This window comes from Melospiza georgiana, chromosome 3, assembly GCF_028018845.1.
Source record: "Melospiza georgiana isolate bMelGeo1 chromosome 3, bMelGeo1.pri, whole genome shotgun sequence".
NCBI lineage: Eukaryota > Metazoa > Chordata > Aves > Passeriformes > Passerellidae > Melospiza > Melospiza georgiana.
Genome location: NC_080432.1, coordinates 19049315 through 19066214, shown reverse-complemented (window position 1 = coordinate 19066214; position 16900 = coordinate 19049315). Strand labels below are relative to the sequence as shown.

At 41.1% G+C, this 16900-nt stretch overlaps 1 protein-coding gene across 3 annotated transcripts in view; it reads left to right on the top strand.

The window, feature by feature from the left end:
* MACROD2 (mono-ADP ribosylhydrolase 2) overlaps positions 1–16900 on the top strand; it is an 848022-nt gene that overhangs the window by 762656 nt on the left and 68466 nt on the right. For all 3 annotated transcript variants that reach the window (XM_058019700.1, XM_058019699.1, XM_058019698.1), the window contains exon 9: positions 4632–4713. In XM_058019700.1, coding sequence (XP_057875683.1) covers positions 4632–4713 — 82 coding nt within the window. The remainder of the gene's footprint in view (positions 1–4631; positions 4714–16900) is intronic.

Below are 16900 nucleotides of genomic sequence, written 5' to 3'. Positions count from 1 at the left end.
TTACTTTGTGTACATACAGCTATACCTATAAAAGCATTTGGCGTGTCCTGTGGCTTGTGCTTGGCAGTAGCTCTTTAAAGCAATGTATAGGTGCACAGCCAGGTGTTCCTGTCCCCCCAGCAGGCAGGGAAATGAAGCCAGAGGAATCACGCAACCTGCCCGAGACCACAGCAAAAGAGCTGAGGTAAAAACATAGATATGTTTGATGCTAAAATATAGAGAGAATCACAGACAGGCTTGGGTTGGAAAGGATCTAAAGTTCATCTCATTACAGCCCCCCTGCCACAGCCAGGAACACCTTCCACTAGACCAGGATACTCAGAGCCCATCCAGCCTGGCCTTGAACATTTCCAGGGATGGGGCAGCCACAGCTTCTCTGGGCAGCCTGTGCCTCACCACCCTTATTGTGAGGAATTTCTTCCTAACAGCTAATCTTAATCTCTTCTCTTTTAGTTTAAAACCATTCCCTCTTATCCTGTCTCTGTATGTCCATGTAAGAAATGGCTCTCTGTATTTTTTTTATGGATACAGCTGTAAATTCCTACTGTAGCAGCAGCTGCATGCAGAGATGTGCATGTAAACATGCAGTGTCCTCCCACACAATGCAGTAGAGGGCAGGGCCCTTTAGGACAAGCTTAAGGGGCCCTCAGCAGCTTTCCATCATTCCTGTGCATGTCCCTGAGCACCCACCTGACCGGCCTTCCATGCAGCTCCCACAGACCATCAGTGGTCTGGGAGTGAACTCACCCAAGGTGCAGCAACTCACCAATAAACTGAAAACTCACAACATGTAAAGTGCTCTCAAAGCCACCAACTAACAAAACCCCAAAGATCAAACACCAGGAAGAAATATCTTTGCCCCTTGCTTTGCACTAAGATCAGTGCTGCTATTAAACCAACTGTGCTTTTATATCCATAGCTCATTAATTGAAAACACCAGTGGAGATGTTTTCAGTTCATGAGATATGGCTGTGTCCTTCTAAAACTCTGGTGTTAGGGTCCATTCTACTGCAAAAAATGTGTCCAAGTCCAGTCTGAGTGGGGCTTGGAGGAATCAGATCTCATGGAAGGTGTTCTTGCCCATGATGGGGGAATTGGAACTGGATTGTCTCTGAGGTCACTTCCAACCCAAACCATTCTGTGATTCTATAAAAATAGCCTGAGTCCTGCAAGCCCTGCAGAAGTTTACTAATTCTTATCAGGTGCTGCTAACAAAACCACCTGGAAGCTATTCCCATCAAAATTAAATAAAGCAAGGAAAGCAGGGCCCAAGGTAAAAACAAAACGAAAACAATCAAATGTACTCACAGCCTTGAGCTGTGAAGGTGCCTAAGTGAACAGCTCATGCATTTTAACTCCCTTCTTCCTGTGCTGCAGTGCTCTTGATTTTGGGGGTTCTTTGATCCACCTATTCATAGCTGCAAAGTGAGCAGAATTTAATCAGGCTCTGACAGGGCATGGCTGATCTTAATACCAGCCTTCAAAAAAGAGCTGTCAGTCAGGGATGAGCTTTAATACCTTCAACCTGCAGCTCCTGTACAGTTCTGCTGCAGTTGAGTGGTGCTTGGTCAGCAGGGGAGGAGCTGGGCATCTGCAGAAGGCTCTGGGGGTCTCATCTGGGCACCATCCCCAGCCTCCCCAAAGGGATGATGTGACACTCTAATGGAGCTGGCATTTCCAGGCCACATGAGAGGAGAGATTTCCTAACTGCATGTCCCAAAAATCCTGCTGAGCTTTTGTGGGCCAGCAGGAAAAGTAGGTTTATAGTTGCTTGGATTTCCTTATTGTAGCTGGAATGGGCATAGTGAGGACAAGGGTTGCTTTCCCTACGTAATCTCAAGTTATTTTAGTTGAGGATATTAGATAAAATAGCCAGGGACTGGAAGAATGATAGAACAGGGGTTAATTTCAGATTTACTATCTGCCAGCACATGCCATGCAATCAGATAAACACAGGATTTCAGCTGTCATCACAATATCTTATGCATACTTAAAAATAGAGCAGTTTTTCTCACATCAAGAAGAAATGGAACAGGTTTATATATAGGATGTGTACAGTCAGGAGGCCTGAAATTTAGAAATAGTCTGCCAATTCTAGAGAGATTCCCTATTTTTAAGTTAAGGAATTATATTAGAAGTAGTAGAAATTCTTATGGTGAAATTTTGCTATTGCAAGCTGCACTGAATAAATAAATAAAAGTAAAGGGAACATCTTGAGAAGTTGGATTACACAGAATGAGGCAAATTTCTGTAGGATTTTCAGCAGAGAATATGGGACTATGCAGACTCTCAGAAACTTCTCTGTATGGGAATATCCTTCCTCCTCTGCTTTATACATTTCTGTCCTTGCTCTTTTGTCTGTTCTGGTTCATTGGGCCTATCACTTTTAATGCTTGAAAGTCTGCAAGGCAGAGAGGGAAGATGACAATCTAGCAACAACCCAGAAATATCCTGATGCAATTTTCACAAGAAATGTAATTTAAGCACTTGCTGATTGAAGCCTCCCTCCTGAAAACAGCCAACTTAGGCAGAAACATAAAATTATAGAATAGTTTGGGTTGGTAGGGACCTTAGAGATCATGTCAAATCTCATGTAGGTAAAATGAAACACTTGTTGGCAAGGATGCTTTACGTTATGAATTTGTGAGTATGGAGATGAGCATGGCTTTTTGGCTTGAGCCCATAACTAGTATTCTAGTATTTGAGTTTTTTATTATATCCCTTTATAAGAGCAGCTGATGCCATGGTCCAGAATATTTTTAAGATCCAGCCTGGTTTGTTTACGAGGGATGCACAGAACAGCTTGGCTCTGTGAGCATCATATGAGCAGAGAGCAGCAGGCAGTTTTCTTGGTGGAAAATCTGCTGGTAGGCTTCCCTGCTCTGCTGCCTTCTCTCCTGCTCACAAGCTCCTTCTTCCTTCACACTGACATAGCTTGTACCTTCAGTCTCATAGAGTGTCCTGAATCAGCAAGGTTGGACATCTCCAAGGTCTTCACATTCAACCTTTGAGTGAATTCCATTTTTCCCAGTAACCTATGTTGTGAAGTGCCATATATACTCATTTTTTTATCAGTTCTAGGGATGGGAACTCTATCACATCCCTGGGGAACCTGTTCTAGTGCTTAACCACTCTTTCAATGAGGAAATTTTTCCAAATACTGAACCTGAACCTCCCCTGGTGCAACCCAAGTCCATTACCCCTTGTACTATTGCTGGTTGTGGCATTACATACCTAGTCTGGTCATTCAGATGACATCATCCCAGCTGAGGTTTTGTCATCACCTCTTGTTCCAGGATGTCCCTGTTAGTAGCTGCTGGTATTTTCCAGCATAACCAATGCTTGCCTGCTCTCATCCCCTTCTGGATTCTAACAGGCTGTGCCAAAAGGAGCTCAAAAATGAAGTCCTGAGCTGTTCAGCATAAAGGTGTCTTTGAAGGCAAGGCTTGGACTCCACTTCTAAGACCAGCTGCAGCAAAAGGACAGCATTTTCTACTGAAGATAAGGGAGAGAATTTGCATCTTGAGAGTGTTCCTCTCGCTGTTTCTCTGCAGGAGGGGAGGCTTGTGATTTTTCTAGCACATGCAAAGGCACTCTTGAGGAGTTGTGCTGTGACAGATTGTCCTTTTGCCCGTGGAGGCACCGTGACAGCATAAGATGCCAAGCTTCCTGTTGCTCGGGCTGCATCCCATCGTAGTTAACCTCTCATGCACTTGAGAGAAAGAAATGATTACTGGGTTGCAGGTCCCTCAGCTCAGCTGCAGGAGGGTCTTTTTGTTTTCCACAGCACCCCTCCAAGCTGAGGTTTGGCTACAGAGGCATTTTGTGCTGAGAAATGCAAATAAATAACACAAAGGCATTGCAAGGCTGAAGTTCAGTGTGGGTGTTTTTTAGCCTTAAAGGCTTTAGATTTCTTGGTTTTGATTTATTTAGCTTTTTAATTATTTTTGGTCTGTTTCAGAAAGGCTTTTCACACACAGGGATCTCCCAAAAGAATTTATTTGAACTCATTGGTGGGTGGTGCATACATTATGGGCTGTGGTTTCATTGATATGCTCAGCCTCGCTAAGTAGATGGCATATTAAATGTTTTATTTACCCTGTGTGCTACCTGTCATCTAATCAGCTTTTGTGTTTCTGCTGCATTCTATTTGTATTACAGTGAGAATAAGTGGTTTCATGTAAATTAAAACCACATGAAACCTTTTAAAGCCATTTTAAAATACTAAATGGGTTTGCAAATAGGTTTGTCGGACAAGGATTGGAAAAAGAGCTCTTTGCTTACCCATTTACTCTTCTGTATGCTTATTAGGAGTCCCCACATGACTTTTTCATCGAACATTGCATCCCAGTTCTCATCTGGAATGCCAAAGTCATTTATGCTGTGCTCGAGAGCAGTTTGCATAAACAAGAGGCAGTTAACAAAGAACACAGTCGTGAGCTGTGATTGCAAAGGTTATATTATAAATTACAACACAGATGTACAATAAAGTCAAGACATGCAACCCTGTTTTCTTGTTTGCCTGAAGCATAAAAGCACATTGTTTTAAAAGTTTCTTTGCCTTTATTGACTGTTGTTGCTGATATGGATGATCATGATGCTTTCACTGTGAATCATTTTGTTTCTTACAGGTGGATCGTATCATCTTCTGTGTCTTTTTGGAGGTTGACTACAAAATTTTCAAGAAGAAAATGGGCGAGTTTTTCCCTCTAGGTAGGTGTAAAAATCCAGCACCATCTGACTTTAAAAAAGCATGCAGAAAAAATGCAACAGCTGGCATCTTTTCTTCTTTCCAAAGCCAAATACTGAAATGTGAACTTTCTTTAAAGATCAGCTGCACATAGAGGCTCTGATCCTGGACAAATGCAGAGATTTTTAAATGTGTGAGCCATTTAAGCTATGTCTAATACTGCTTTTGTATGCTCAGTACAGCTAATCTCTTCATTCCATGCTGAATGTGTATCTCTTCCCAGAACTTGGTGCATGGCACTGGCTGTCTTGACTCCTGAGAAGAAAATTATTTGCACTGATGTATATAGCTCCTAGTGTATATTGCTTTTCCATACACTTTGTACACACTTTGGTCTTGCATTAACAATGCTGGTGAGGTTTCTCTGGGTCTGAAAAGATACCACAGGGGTTAGAGCCCAACTGTGTCTGAATGAGGAGTTTAAACTTGAGCTGTCCCTGTGTGAGAATGAATGGGAGAAAGATGGCTCTCACTGGAGCGCTTGGGAAATGCTAGCCATTCATCTTGGATTTCACACAGGAGGTTGCTTTCTAGATTTAAGGAAACCTGGTGGATAGTAAATTTGCTAATCCCCCTCCTCCAATAAATCTGTGATTTATTTTTATCGCACATCATTAGAAATCTGCTTTCCGTAATTTTATCAACCCTAAAACTCCTCCCATTTTATTTTGCTTTGTGCTTACATCAGTCCAACTATGTGTGAAAAGATCCAGATTTTAGTGTTCTGTTTTATCTCCCAATAGTCCCCATGCTGTCTGTCAAGTGGAAATGGCCCTGGAGTAATAGGAAGCAGAGCTTTGGTGTGTTCAGAGTTCAATTAATTTCACAGGACTGTGTTGTCACCGTAGCCTTAGTGGTTTTTTCCTTTTGCTCTGTCTGGTAGCATGGAAATTGTGATATTTTTGTCTAATCTCACTAGAACAAAGCCTTTGTGTAGATGACTTTGTAATCGCCATTTTGCAGTGATTGGCAGCTGAAACTTAAAGACCTATTGAATTATTCAGGTAGCATCAAATGATGTCTAACCACTTAATAATATTCTTGTCTGGAGCACACTGAACATGCATTTCAAGAAGCTGCATTCATATCCAATCCATTCATTGAGTGATTTTATTTTTTTGTCAGTGTACCCAACCCAAAGGATAAAGTGGCAGTACCCTGCCCACTGCTGCTGGCTGTGTTCCTGCCCTTCAGATTAAGTGAGAGAAGAATATAGCATCAATTTGTCAACAAGACAAGATCATTAATGCTCACTTTCATCTCTAAGGCCTTGGAAATCATGTGTAAAGCCTGGTATTATTTCTATAAATGTAAAACCCACCTGGGTTTGAAAGTTTGAGAGACAAGGTGCTTCAGAGCTGTATCATGACAATCTCAAAGGCAAAGGCAGAAAGAGAGCAAGTGGAAGGTTTATTTCATTTGGATTTTTTTTAAACCTGACATTATTGAACTCCTTTCTACAAATAACCTGTGCAGCTGGGTCTTTTGTTATAGAAAAACATAAAATTTCATTACACCACATTATGTAGATGATCTGCCATACCATGGTTTCAAAAGTATGTTTATTCTCATGTATGTAAAGGTTTTATGGTTTTTTTTTTCTCAAAAGAAAATTGGGAATCTGATATGTGACCATAGAGAGGTGATTATGGTAGGGACCCTCTAAATCCAGTGTTCTGCATATGTGGCTATAAAAATGTTCATCCAAAATTTACAACTGTCCAGAGAAAGTTTAGTCCTCAGTATCTGAAATTTAGATAATTGTAGGATATCGGATTAATAAAATGGCTTAGGACCCATTTGCTACGCAACCCATAGACTCCTGGTTGCAATTTTCTCATAACTAATGATTCTGATTTTGATATGTGTTGGTGTTAGTGGGTATCTGCTGTCTGATTAGCCAGAGCCTTAAAAGGAACCTGTTTAGCTCTACAACTTTACTCCTGATGCAGTGAAGGATTTCCTGGGAGTGGATCAGTAGCCAGGGATTCAGGAAGGTTTTGTTTTAGCTTTTTTACTTTTAGTGTCATTAGATCTTCAACTTGTGAGGAGACAGGGAGAGGCAGGACTTCCTTCCAAGTCGCTCTCCTGTAGTGTCACTGGAGAAATGGTCACTGTCTGGGCCTCTTTTGTGGAGTGCCCTAACCATTCATGTACAGTCTCAGGCTCTCTTTGCCACCTTGAAATGACACTTTTCCAAGAGATGTCAGCTGAAATCAGCCCCATGCTAAACTGCCTCCTGGTGAGAGCATCCCCTGAGGGTCTTTATGGAGATCACCAGATGACCATCATGTCTACTCTTTGTTCCTTGTGTCTGGGGAATTGCCATCTGCATTTAGCACAGCAGACCTGGACAAGTTACCAGCAGACTCTCTCTCTGTAGAGATGTCCCATCTCTCTGCAGGACTGGCTTCCTGCACAAAAGACTTAGCTGACATGGTTCTGTGTCAAGGAGTTAGCAACTGCCTCTACCTTTGGCAGTAAATTCCTGATATTTTGACTTTGGAAGAAATTAATGAAACTGGTGGTTTTGTTTTGGTTTAAAGGAAATCTATTAATTTAGTGAAATTAAAGTATTTAAGGATAGGCTTGCCCTAAATTTGAATTCATGGGACACTATCTAAACACTCACAGGAGAGAATAACACTGAAGTATTTATTTAAGCTTAGGGAAAAAACATCAAGGCATTTTAAAAAGTGCATCTTGCATTCAGAAACATTGTGAAATATATCTACTTTAATGGATGTGGACAAAAATGCTTAGAAAGAAGAATATATTCATAGAGTTATATACATAAATAGTTATTACTTTAAACCCACTGCATTAATAAATCCAAAAAGACATGCAAGTGCTTGAGCTAGGTAATGAAATCGGTAATGAAATGAAGCTAGAATTACACCTCAGTGCATTAGAGTAAGTGGAATATAGATATAGGGAAATTGTTCCATTAGTTGAACATATCATTAGGCCTATTTTGCAAGTGGAATGCCGAAGAAATTAGTCAAGTAATAATATTGATATCAAGACAACTGCCAAGAGTCTTGTCATTTTCAAACTTTAAGTATATAAGGGGAAGAGGTAGACTTCAGAGTAATGTCATGCCTTAGCAGTGCGGGAAAGTTGTGCAGTAACTGAGCAATTGCAACTGTCTCAGCATTTCTGATTCTGTCTCAGTGATTACACAACCCAATCCAGAGCCAGCATGGTCCAAGAGGGAGCAGAGCACCACTTATCTTTGATTCAAACATAGGTTCTCACGTCAATGTTGTCCAGAAAACTCCTGGTTTGGTTAAGTAAAGGGCCCTTGTCAAGGCAGAATTTTCTGTTGATCCTCTGGGGTTTTGCTGAGAAGATTTTGTATATTCTAGGAAGAAAAAAGCAGCAGAAAGAAAAACTTCATTTGGTTAAGATGGATCACTGTTTTAACATATTAAACGTTGCTACAGTGATGGGTTTTTTTCTTCTTTTTTATTAATTGAATCCTATCTCTTTGTGCAATGACATAGCCCAGCTATTCTCCCTTCACCTGTATTGGAACATTCTTTCTACTTAAAATGAGAGAATGTCTTTCAGGCAAATATAATATCTTTGCCTGCAATTCTGGCTCATATGAGTAGTTTTTACATTGCTGGATTCATTGCTATTAGTAGTATGAGTGAATTTTCTGGGAAAGGAACTGTCACTTAGATCATTTTTTCTTTTGGAATGCATTGTTTCTTCTAATAGAACTCTGTGGAGTCCAGACACCAGGCATTGCTTTTCTTGCTAACTAAACATATTTGTAAGACTTACCAGAAAATTGAATCCCCCTTGAAAAGCTAGATTTGCCGACATTTACCTTGGAATGATACATACTTCTAGAATTCCATACATAGGAGGAAAATTAAGAGCATTTGTAAACAGTTGCCAGCTGGAGCAAAGATACCTTTTTTCTTTTCTTCCTGTATCCTGTGTACACAAAGCTACTTAACATGTCAGACAGATAATCTTGTAAGGACCTTTGGCAAGTGCTTACTTTTCATGGTGGCTGTCATATATTATAAACGGTTTATCTTCAATTGTAATGCTTAAAGTATTTCTAAATCTACCACCTGTTACCAGTGGATTGGAGAGGAGAAACGTTTTTTTCCAAAAACGTATTTTAGATGGAAATAGTGCTATAAAAGGGATGTTCTGTGAAGCTGCAGCATCCAAGGTTATTTTACTTCTTGCCACTTTAAACAGAGTAACAAAATTACTTCACTAAAATATTGCAAAAAATTCTGGAGAAAGGACGTTTGCACTTTGATTAAGCCAGTTTATAGATGGAAGGTGCATGCTTTTAGACTTGTGTCCTTTTAGAGCTCATGAGAGGATGCTGAGCCCAGGAGTTTGTCATTGTTGGGAGTTTTTTGTTTGTTTTTCTTTTTTGAGCCATTATCAGTTGGTGTTAGGAAAAAGAGACATAGATTGCTTCATCTTGAGAAAACTGGAAAACTTTTTCTTCCTTCTGTTACAGGCTATGATATTTAATGCATTTTCTACTTTCATCCTGGTTGATGAAAACACTGTTTCCCCTACCCAAACCATATGGATAAGAGCTACTGCCTTATAATAATTCTCCTATTACTTCAGGAGGGTGCACAGCATCCCGCTTGTGCATAAAATGTGCAAATATATTACAATTGCAGAGGAAATTCATTGTTAAGCGATCTCCCAGGCTTGGAATCAAATTGGAAACTGTCTAAATGGCTGAATGAAGGCCTTTGTATTAAAAAGGCCAATCTCTGCACTAATACGTGAGCCAACTCCTAAGCAGGGGCTGTGATTTCTGTACTGGTGTTGAGAGGCATTGCTCTCTCTGCTTACTGTGGCAGGCTGCACTGGGGCTGGAGCACTCCCCTGCATGAGCAAAGGAGCTGTAAGTTAGCCCTTAGCAAGTAATCCAGTATCAAATGGATAATTCATCTGATAAATTTAGCCTCTCTATTTGCATTTGCAGCGTTCACGAGCCAATTCGTTTCCATAATTCATCACCTGAATGTATTCCACCAAATATTTTTCATGGGCTTTATTTTACTCTGTGGAGAGGTGCCAAGCAGTTAACTGGAAGTGCCCAATATCCTTTATGGGAGGTTTCACCTGGGCAGTGATTTGCCTCATAAGTCACAAGGCTTTGGTTTTCTGACTGGTTCAGGCTGGAGTACAAAGGGGCCCCACAGAAATGTTCCATAGGGAGTAAGATTTGGGGGAGTTCGATATCTCTTTGGCTTTCTTCTCCTGATCAATAAGGGCCACCCCAAAGGTTTTGGTTGCAGCTGCTTTTCCTGTCTCCATGCAAGTTTTCCAAGTTGTCTTCACAGCTGATGAACTCACAGGGTGAAAATGGAAGCAGTCAGACCATCCTATTACTTTCTTCACTGCTTTCCCTCACAAAGCTTGCAAGGTGCTGTTTGCTGTCTTGCTTCCCTTGCCCCATCATTCTGATGGAGCTGTTGTATTGAGTTGCTTAGGGGACTTCAATTTCTCTGCCTCATGAAACTTTTGTCTTGTCCCTTGGAGATCCTGCTTGGCTTTTCAGATAGTGACTGTGCCATGACCACGCATCCCTTTCCTTTCCAGAGCTGTGTATCAAGCCATTGAAAGCATACCCCTCAGTATTTTTCCACCCTGCTCTGGATTCCATGTCAGCATTTAACATTCCCCTCAGATTTTGAGTCCTGTGCAAATCTTGTGTTGAGACAGGGATGAAAAGGATTTTTTGGTGGGTGGAAGACAGCAGTCAGTTTGGAGAAGTTATGGCACACTGGTGTCTTCATGTGGGTGCAAAATGCTCTCTGTATCCCTTTGAACTGTCTTTATATTGGAAGATGTCATACTCAGATGGCTCCTGCAAGGCCCCTTGCTGAAGGATTTGATTCCAAGCAGCTAGGGAGAAGCACAGCCCCACTGTTTCCCCTGATGGTTCCTTGGCCCTCAGCAGTGGAGGATTCCAAGGAAGCACTGCCCATCTGGGGAAGCTGGAAGAGCCTATGCACTAAAATAGGATATTGGCTTTGCTCTAGTTCTCTCCCACAGCACCATCAGACCCTGATCAAGTGCTCTACAGTGTAAATAGGTTGCTGTAAAAATTGTTCTCAATCCAGAAGCTTAAAATAACCACGATGTTTAAAGTTTCCATTATGAAACATGTCTGAAAACAACTTACCTCAGAAAATTTCAAGGTCACTTAAATGTGTCCATAAAACTGTAAACCAACATTTTTCTATGACTTTCTGTCTTTATCTGCCAGGGTAAACACTGTGCCAGTCCTACCACTCATTGGAGTTGTCTGTTTTGCCCATTTTGGCAACGCCTCAATGTAGTGCAGCAGAGTGATCAAGCAGCAGGTCACGAGTGATGCTTGAGGGACAGAGTTTATAGTTGATGGTTCAGATATTGTTTTCAGCATCTTAGGAGACATGCAGATCAAGAAAGGGTTCCCAGCACTGTCCAACATGGCAGCGGGTTTCCAGAACCTAAAAAAAAAAAGTTGATGGGTTGTTTCCCTCTTCCTTTTGAATCATAATAAAACTTCCTGATATAATCTCATCAGAATTATTTTCTGGCCAACTGCTGAAAGAGAATTGCTCTAGACAGACTTTTGTGTTGCAAGTACTGGTCACCTAAAAACGTTGTTTGAGAGAGGCTTGTCCTACTATGTCTGCACTATGGTCTGGAAAACCATTTAGCTCCTCATTCCTGCTGGCAGCAGTGTCACAGCTGGGAGCAGGGCATGGATCAGCAATGGAACCATAACCTCTTTAAGTGCTGTTGTCAGGAGCTTCTGCTTTGCTAAATGGAGCCTCATCTTCTTTGCATCTTGAAGGCATTTTTCTTGTCTCCTGCTGTGAGACTGACAGCAGAGCCTACAATCCATCCAGAAGTTTGGGAAAATGGTTGTTTTCTATGTTTTTCTCCACTCACTCCAAATCCATGAGCTTTCCAGTTCCTGGGAGACACCTGGGTAGGAGCTGTATTGAAACAGCACACTGCCAGGTGGATGGAGATGCCCTTGAAGGCACAGGGGTCATTTAGAGGCAAGGATCAGGATGCTGTGCATGACAACAGCATGGGGGAGCACAGGAAGATGATGGTAATTAAAAAGGTGAATATGGAATAGATATTTACCATCTCTTATAACACAAGGAGTGCAAGGTATCCCGGGAAATTATGAATCTGGAAGAAAACAAGCAAAAGGAAGTCGTTTTTCACCCAACATACAGTTAGGATCTAAGAGTACTTAATACAAGTTGCTGCAGAGCCTGTAGGTCTTAAATACAGTTTAAAGAAGGATTAGCTCAAGCAACAGAAGACTGGTGCAACAACAGCTATTAATCTTCATGGCCTGTGTGTAACCTGGGGCTCAGAGAGTGACTGAGATGGAGAAGTGTGTTGCTGTTCTCTTCTGGATGCAGCATGGATGCCTGCACCAGAAGATGAGCAAGCAGATGTGTATAACACATCCTGTGAATACATCTCTGATCAGGGATCTTCTCTTCCTACTCTGTTGGGTATTGTGGCATCTCATTAGAGCATTCCAAATGCATTTTATGTCATCATCAGAAAAATATCCTGTCCTCTCTGGCCTCAGGCTCCAAATGACTTCATGTGCTCAACTGCTCCTTATTTCCAAGGGAGCAATTAAATTTGGGGTTGTCTCATTTGGTTACCTCTGCAACCAAAATCAGATTAGTGATGAGATGTTGTTAGAAGTTTGTATTTGCAAATGTATGACCATATGCAAAACGTGCCATTTTGTGTGTGACTAGTAGATTAACACCCAATTTAGCACTTGTGTGAATGAAACTTTGTTATTTTCAGTACTTTAGGCCAGAGAGGAAATACTGAATATGTTGGATTTTGATTTTTTTGATACCTATTTCCCCAGGGAGTGCCTTGTTCCTTTTATGTAAGGTAGAAGCAACTGCAAAAGAGAAGTCCAGATCTGATCCTGGTGTGAGTGCCATTTCCTTCACTGGACTAAGGTTGTCCAGTTCTCTCTCTGTGGGAACAGCAGTTTCTGCACATTCTTTGTATGCAGCTGAGGTTCATATGGTTTGTTTGGTATGTGTTTTACAGCAGATCAGGTGATACAGTTCATAAAAGAGGTCACCGATGTGATGACAAAAAAGCCACAGTGCCTGACTTTTTAGGAGATTGGTAGTGAGGATTTCTATGTGCTGTGGCTTCAAAAACTGCAAACACATTCTACATTCAGTGAGACTCCAGTGCTGTGAGACTGGTGTAACCAAGCAACGCAGGAAGGAAACTGCTTGCAGTGTGGCCAGGATGTACAGAGTGCATCAGTGGAAGTTACTTTACAATTAGACTAAAAATTTAATGAAACTTACCCAGGATCAGGTGGAGGTTTATGTAGTATGCTCTGTATGCAGGATTGCATGATAAAAGGATAGAAATAGGACCATAAGAAGTGCTATTTTTACTTCCAAAGCAGAAGAATGCCCTTTTTTTATTAAAGATCTATTTGTTTTATCTTTTTCTTTTTCCTTTTTTTCCTTCATCTTAGGAGCACTGAGGATGAGGAAAGGTTTTATATAAAATATAACTTTTTACTAGGAGAGGAGAAAAGAGTCAGGCCTGCTTTAGTTGATCTCAGAGATTTCCAAACCTACTTTTCCTCAAAGAAAATACTGTCCTTTTCTGTGCTATTTTCTGTCACATTTCCCCAGTGGAGAACTGAGTTGGGGGAATCAAAACAAGCAAAATAACTTGAGGTTATTGCAAGCCTCATGTGTATGTTTGGGCCTCAAGAAACCTTCCTGTGTGGCTCCTGTGCTACAACAACTCTTGTGCTGAGCTGGACATAAAGCCTGTACAGTGTCATGAAGCTCCTTTTGGGTATCAGCAGTGCTTGCAAGCCACCAAAATAAGTGATTTTTCAGTTACTAGGTATCGTAAATAGATTAAATGAAATATTATTATAAATCTCCCTAAGGCTGTGAAGGTAATCATGCAGTCAGGTGGTTGAAGCTTTGGGATAAAATTTTGGCAAGAAAGGTGTGGGAGAGAGAAATATGGACAGTGAGAACCTGCTTGGTCTTTTCAGCTGCTGGAAACCTGATATTATCATGGTTCAGAGGGTTTGCCTCAGGTGGGTACCCCTGCCTGCACTGCTGACTGCTCTGAGACTGGACACAAAATGCTTTTCAAGACTGACCTGAAATGGGATCCATTTTCCTCCAAGGTGTGAGACTGCTGCCCTGCTCCTCCTCTGTAATGGAAATAGTGCAGCAGATCATGGAATACTTGCTAGGGAAATGCTTGACAGTAGAAACACTTCAAACCAGACCCCTATTTTTGCATTGCAAATACGCTCAAAAGGATGGCTCTAGCTTTCAGTGCTGAGTTTCTGGGGGGGTTTCCTTTGGTCTGAGCTTTTATTTTCAGACATCAACACTACGATCACCAGCTTGTCATTTCACAAACTCTGCCCATCTCATTGCTCTCTTAGACAGAGGGGAATGTTCATGCAAGCTGCAGAGGGGATTTTTATCCATTCCCAGTGCCCTCCCAGTTCCCCCCTTCTTGTGGTGAGGACATGGAGCCATGGTTGCCAGGAGGAGCAGCCTGAGACATGCAGGTTGACAAGAAATGGGGAAACATCTGGAAATCAGGAAACTGCAGAAAATGCTCAGTAAAAAAATCCTGAAGGATGCAATTAGGCAGCTGAGGAGAGATTAGAGGGAGGCAGAGAGGGGCCAGCAGCATGCAGTGGGGTTGGGGAGTGCCAGCAGGGATGCAGGAGCTGGAGGCAGATGAAGCAGCAGCCTCCTGCAGCACAGATTTTGTTCTCATGTAAGGGTTTCTCAATGTGCAGTGTTTGTGCTGGCTTTCTGCATGTTAACATGAAGGAGAATGCAAATGGAAGCACCAAGGAAGAGGTGGTTTAATGGCTTTGGGGATTGTGGTGGTATTTAGAGCCTTTCACCTCTCTGTTCCTAACATAAATCTTAACACAGATTGATGATTTTAGCCATCTGGCTTGTGTTTGCTTATATGCCATGACTAGGGAGACAGGGAAACAACCTGACCAGCAAGGCAAAAAGCAAAACAAAAGGATCTGAGAGAAGGCATCCCCTTCTCCTGTGTCAGTAAGAGCAGATATGCAATTATTCCATTTCCCAAAGCTCTGCAGATAGCAAGGGAGAGGGCAGTGAGAGAGCCACAGGTATCACTCAGTGCATGGCCCCAACAGGGAGCCTGTGGCTCACACAAAAGCTTCTGCTTTGAGCACCTTGCTCCCAAATGTAAAACTCTCTGATCTTTAGAGATATAGTTACTTTGATAGCCTGGCAGTTAGAGGGAGACTTTCAGTCATAGGTTGACTTTCAACTGTAAATTATTTTACTTGAATGGAAACTTCTCCCACACATCACCCATTTAATACCTTACTTTTATGTAGTGTACCTGAATTTTTAAACTGGAAAATTTTGCACACACTTTGGATTAGAATGTTTTCTTGTCTCCTAAGCCTTCTAAACACTGCTGTGACTTTTCCTGGGGACGGGCTGACCCTTTCTGGTAGTCACTGTCAGTTTTCCTCTCACTCCAGGCTGCAAGGTCAGTCATTGCTTTTCTAGCAAAGTCATCTTGGTGGAACTTCCTAAAATCCTGGGCTTTAATGGGACAGTGATGAGAAAAGTCATTGTTCTGCTTCTCTGGCCAGAGGAGTAACCAAGTGTGGGTAGAGGTGTGCACACACTGGAGCATGTTTTGCTGGTCAAATATTTTTCCACAGCTCTCAAGTGAGGGTGAGAGGTAGAGAGGATCTCACCTCTGGTCTTTCCAGTGGGGGAGTTTGGACAAGAAATATTGACAATATGTACGTAAGGAAATGTTTGCTGCTGTCAAAGATTCACTCTAAGGTTCTCCTGTGGTTTTATCAAATTTTTCTTTGGGATTGACTGTGGTGCATATTTCAAACCAAAACAAATCTTTCAAAGGCTTCATCTAGATGGGGTAAAAAATTGTATAGGAAAATATTTTTTAAACAAATCAAAAGTTTAAAAAACTAAACAAACAAAAGAAAAACAAAACTAGGTATAACAAATTAATTCATGGTAATATTGGCACTGATTTTGCTTTATATTAGACACATAGAGCTTCAGTAAAAAATATTTTTACTTATTCAGAACCAGTAACCAAGAAACTACCCTTAATATCATTCTTTTCAGGAGGTAAGTGAATGCATTTTGGATATAGACTTCTAAATCACTGGTTTTTATCTCAAATAATTGGTATTGGCATAGAGCTCTGCCAACTAAAAATGGTGTTTATCACTTCAGCCAGCCACACCAAGGCCAGTGAAGGAGAATGTTTTATATTTAACAGGGAAATGCTTCCACCAGATGGATTAATAGTGTGAGAGTAATAATTATAGACACATGAAGTGGCTGGGGATTGCTGTGTGCCAAAGTGAAACTCAGATTCATACCTAGATTGGGGTAAATTTTTCAAAGGCACCACAATGACTCAGATCGCGTCACCAAGTGATTGGGAGGCCAACTTCCATTTTCAGAAATTATGCAGAGACTTCATTGCCTTTCAGCAAGCCTTTGGTACTTTTTCTCAAAAAACCCCCAGCCTTTCATTCAAAATTAGTTCACAAAAGCAGTCTTCACCTCTTCATAATTATGTTGCATAATGACTTCCCTGCTTTTTAATAGCATCAGATTTCTTGTCTGTGTCCATTATCAGTAGCTTAGAAACTATTCTGTTGCTTTGGGAATTTCATATTCCAAGTCACTTACAGAACTATAATTAAGAACTTCCACAGAAGACCTGGTGATATATGTATGTTAAGATTCTGCTGATTTAGTCTCATGTCTTAGATTAATTTGAAACCTTATCATGCTGGTTTCATTATAAATGCTTCCATGGAAAGAACGTGTTATTGGAAACTGAATAATTAATAATCTCTGTGTTTCCAAATGTTTTCTGATCAGTTTGTTGAAGAATAGCAGAACTCCGGTTGAATATAATAGCTCTGTTGAAGCCACTGACAGAATTCCCATGGGCTTTAACAATATTTTTCATTCTCTTATCTTAAAAATTACTTGTCAAAGCTCCTTAAAGTTGTATGTTGGGGATTAGGATTTTTTCCTTTTG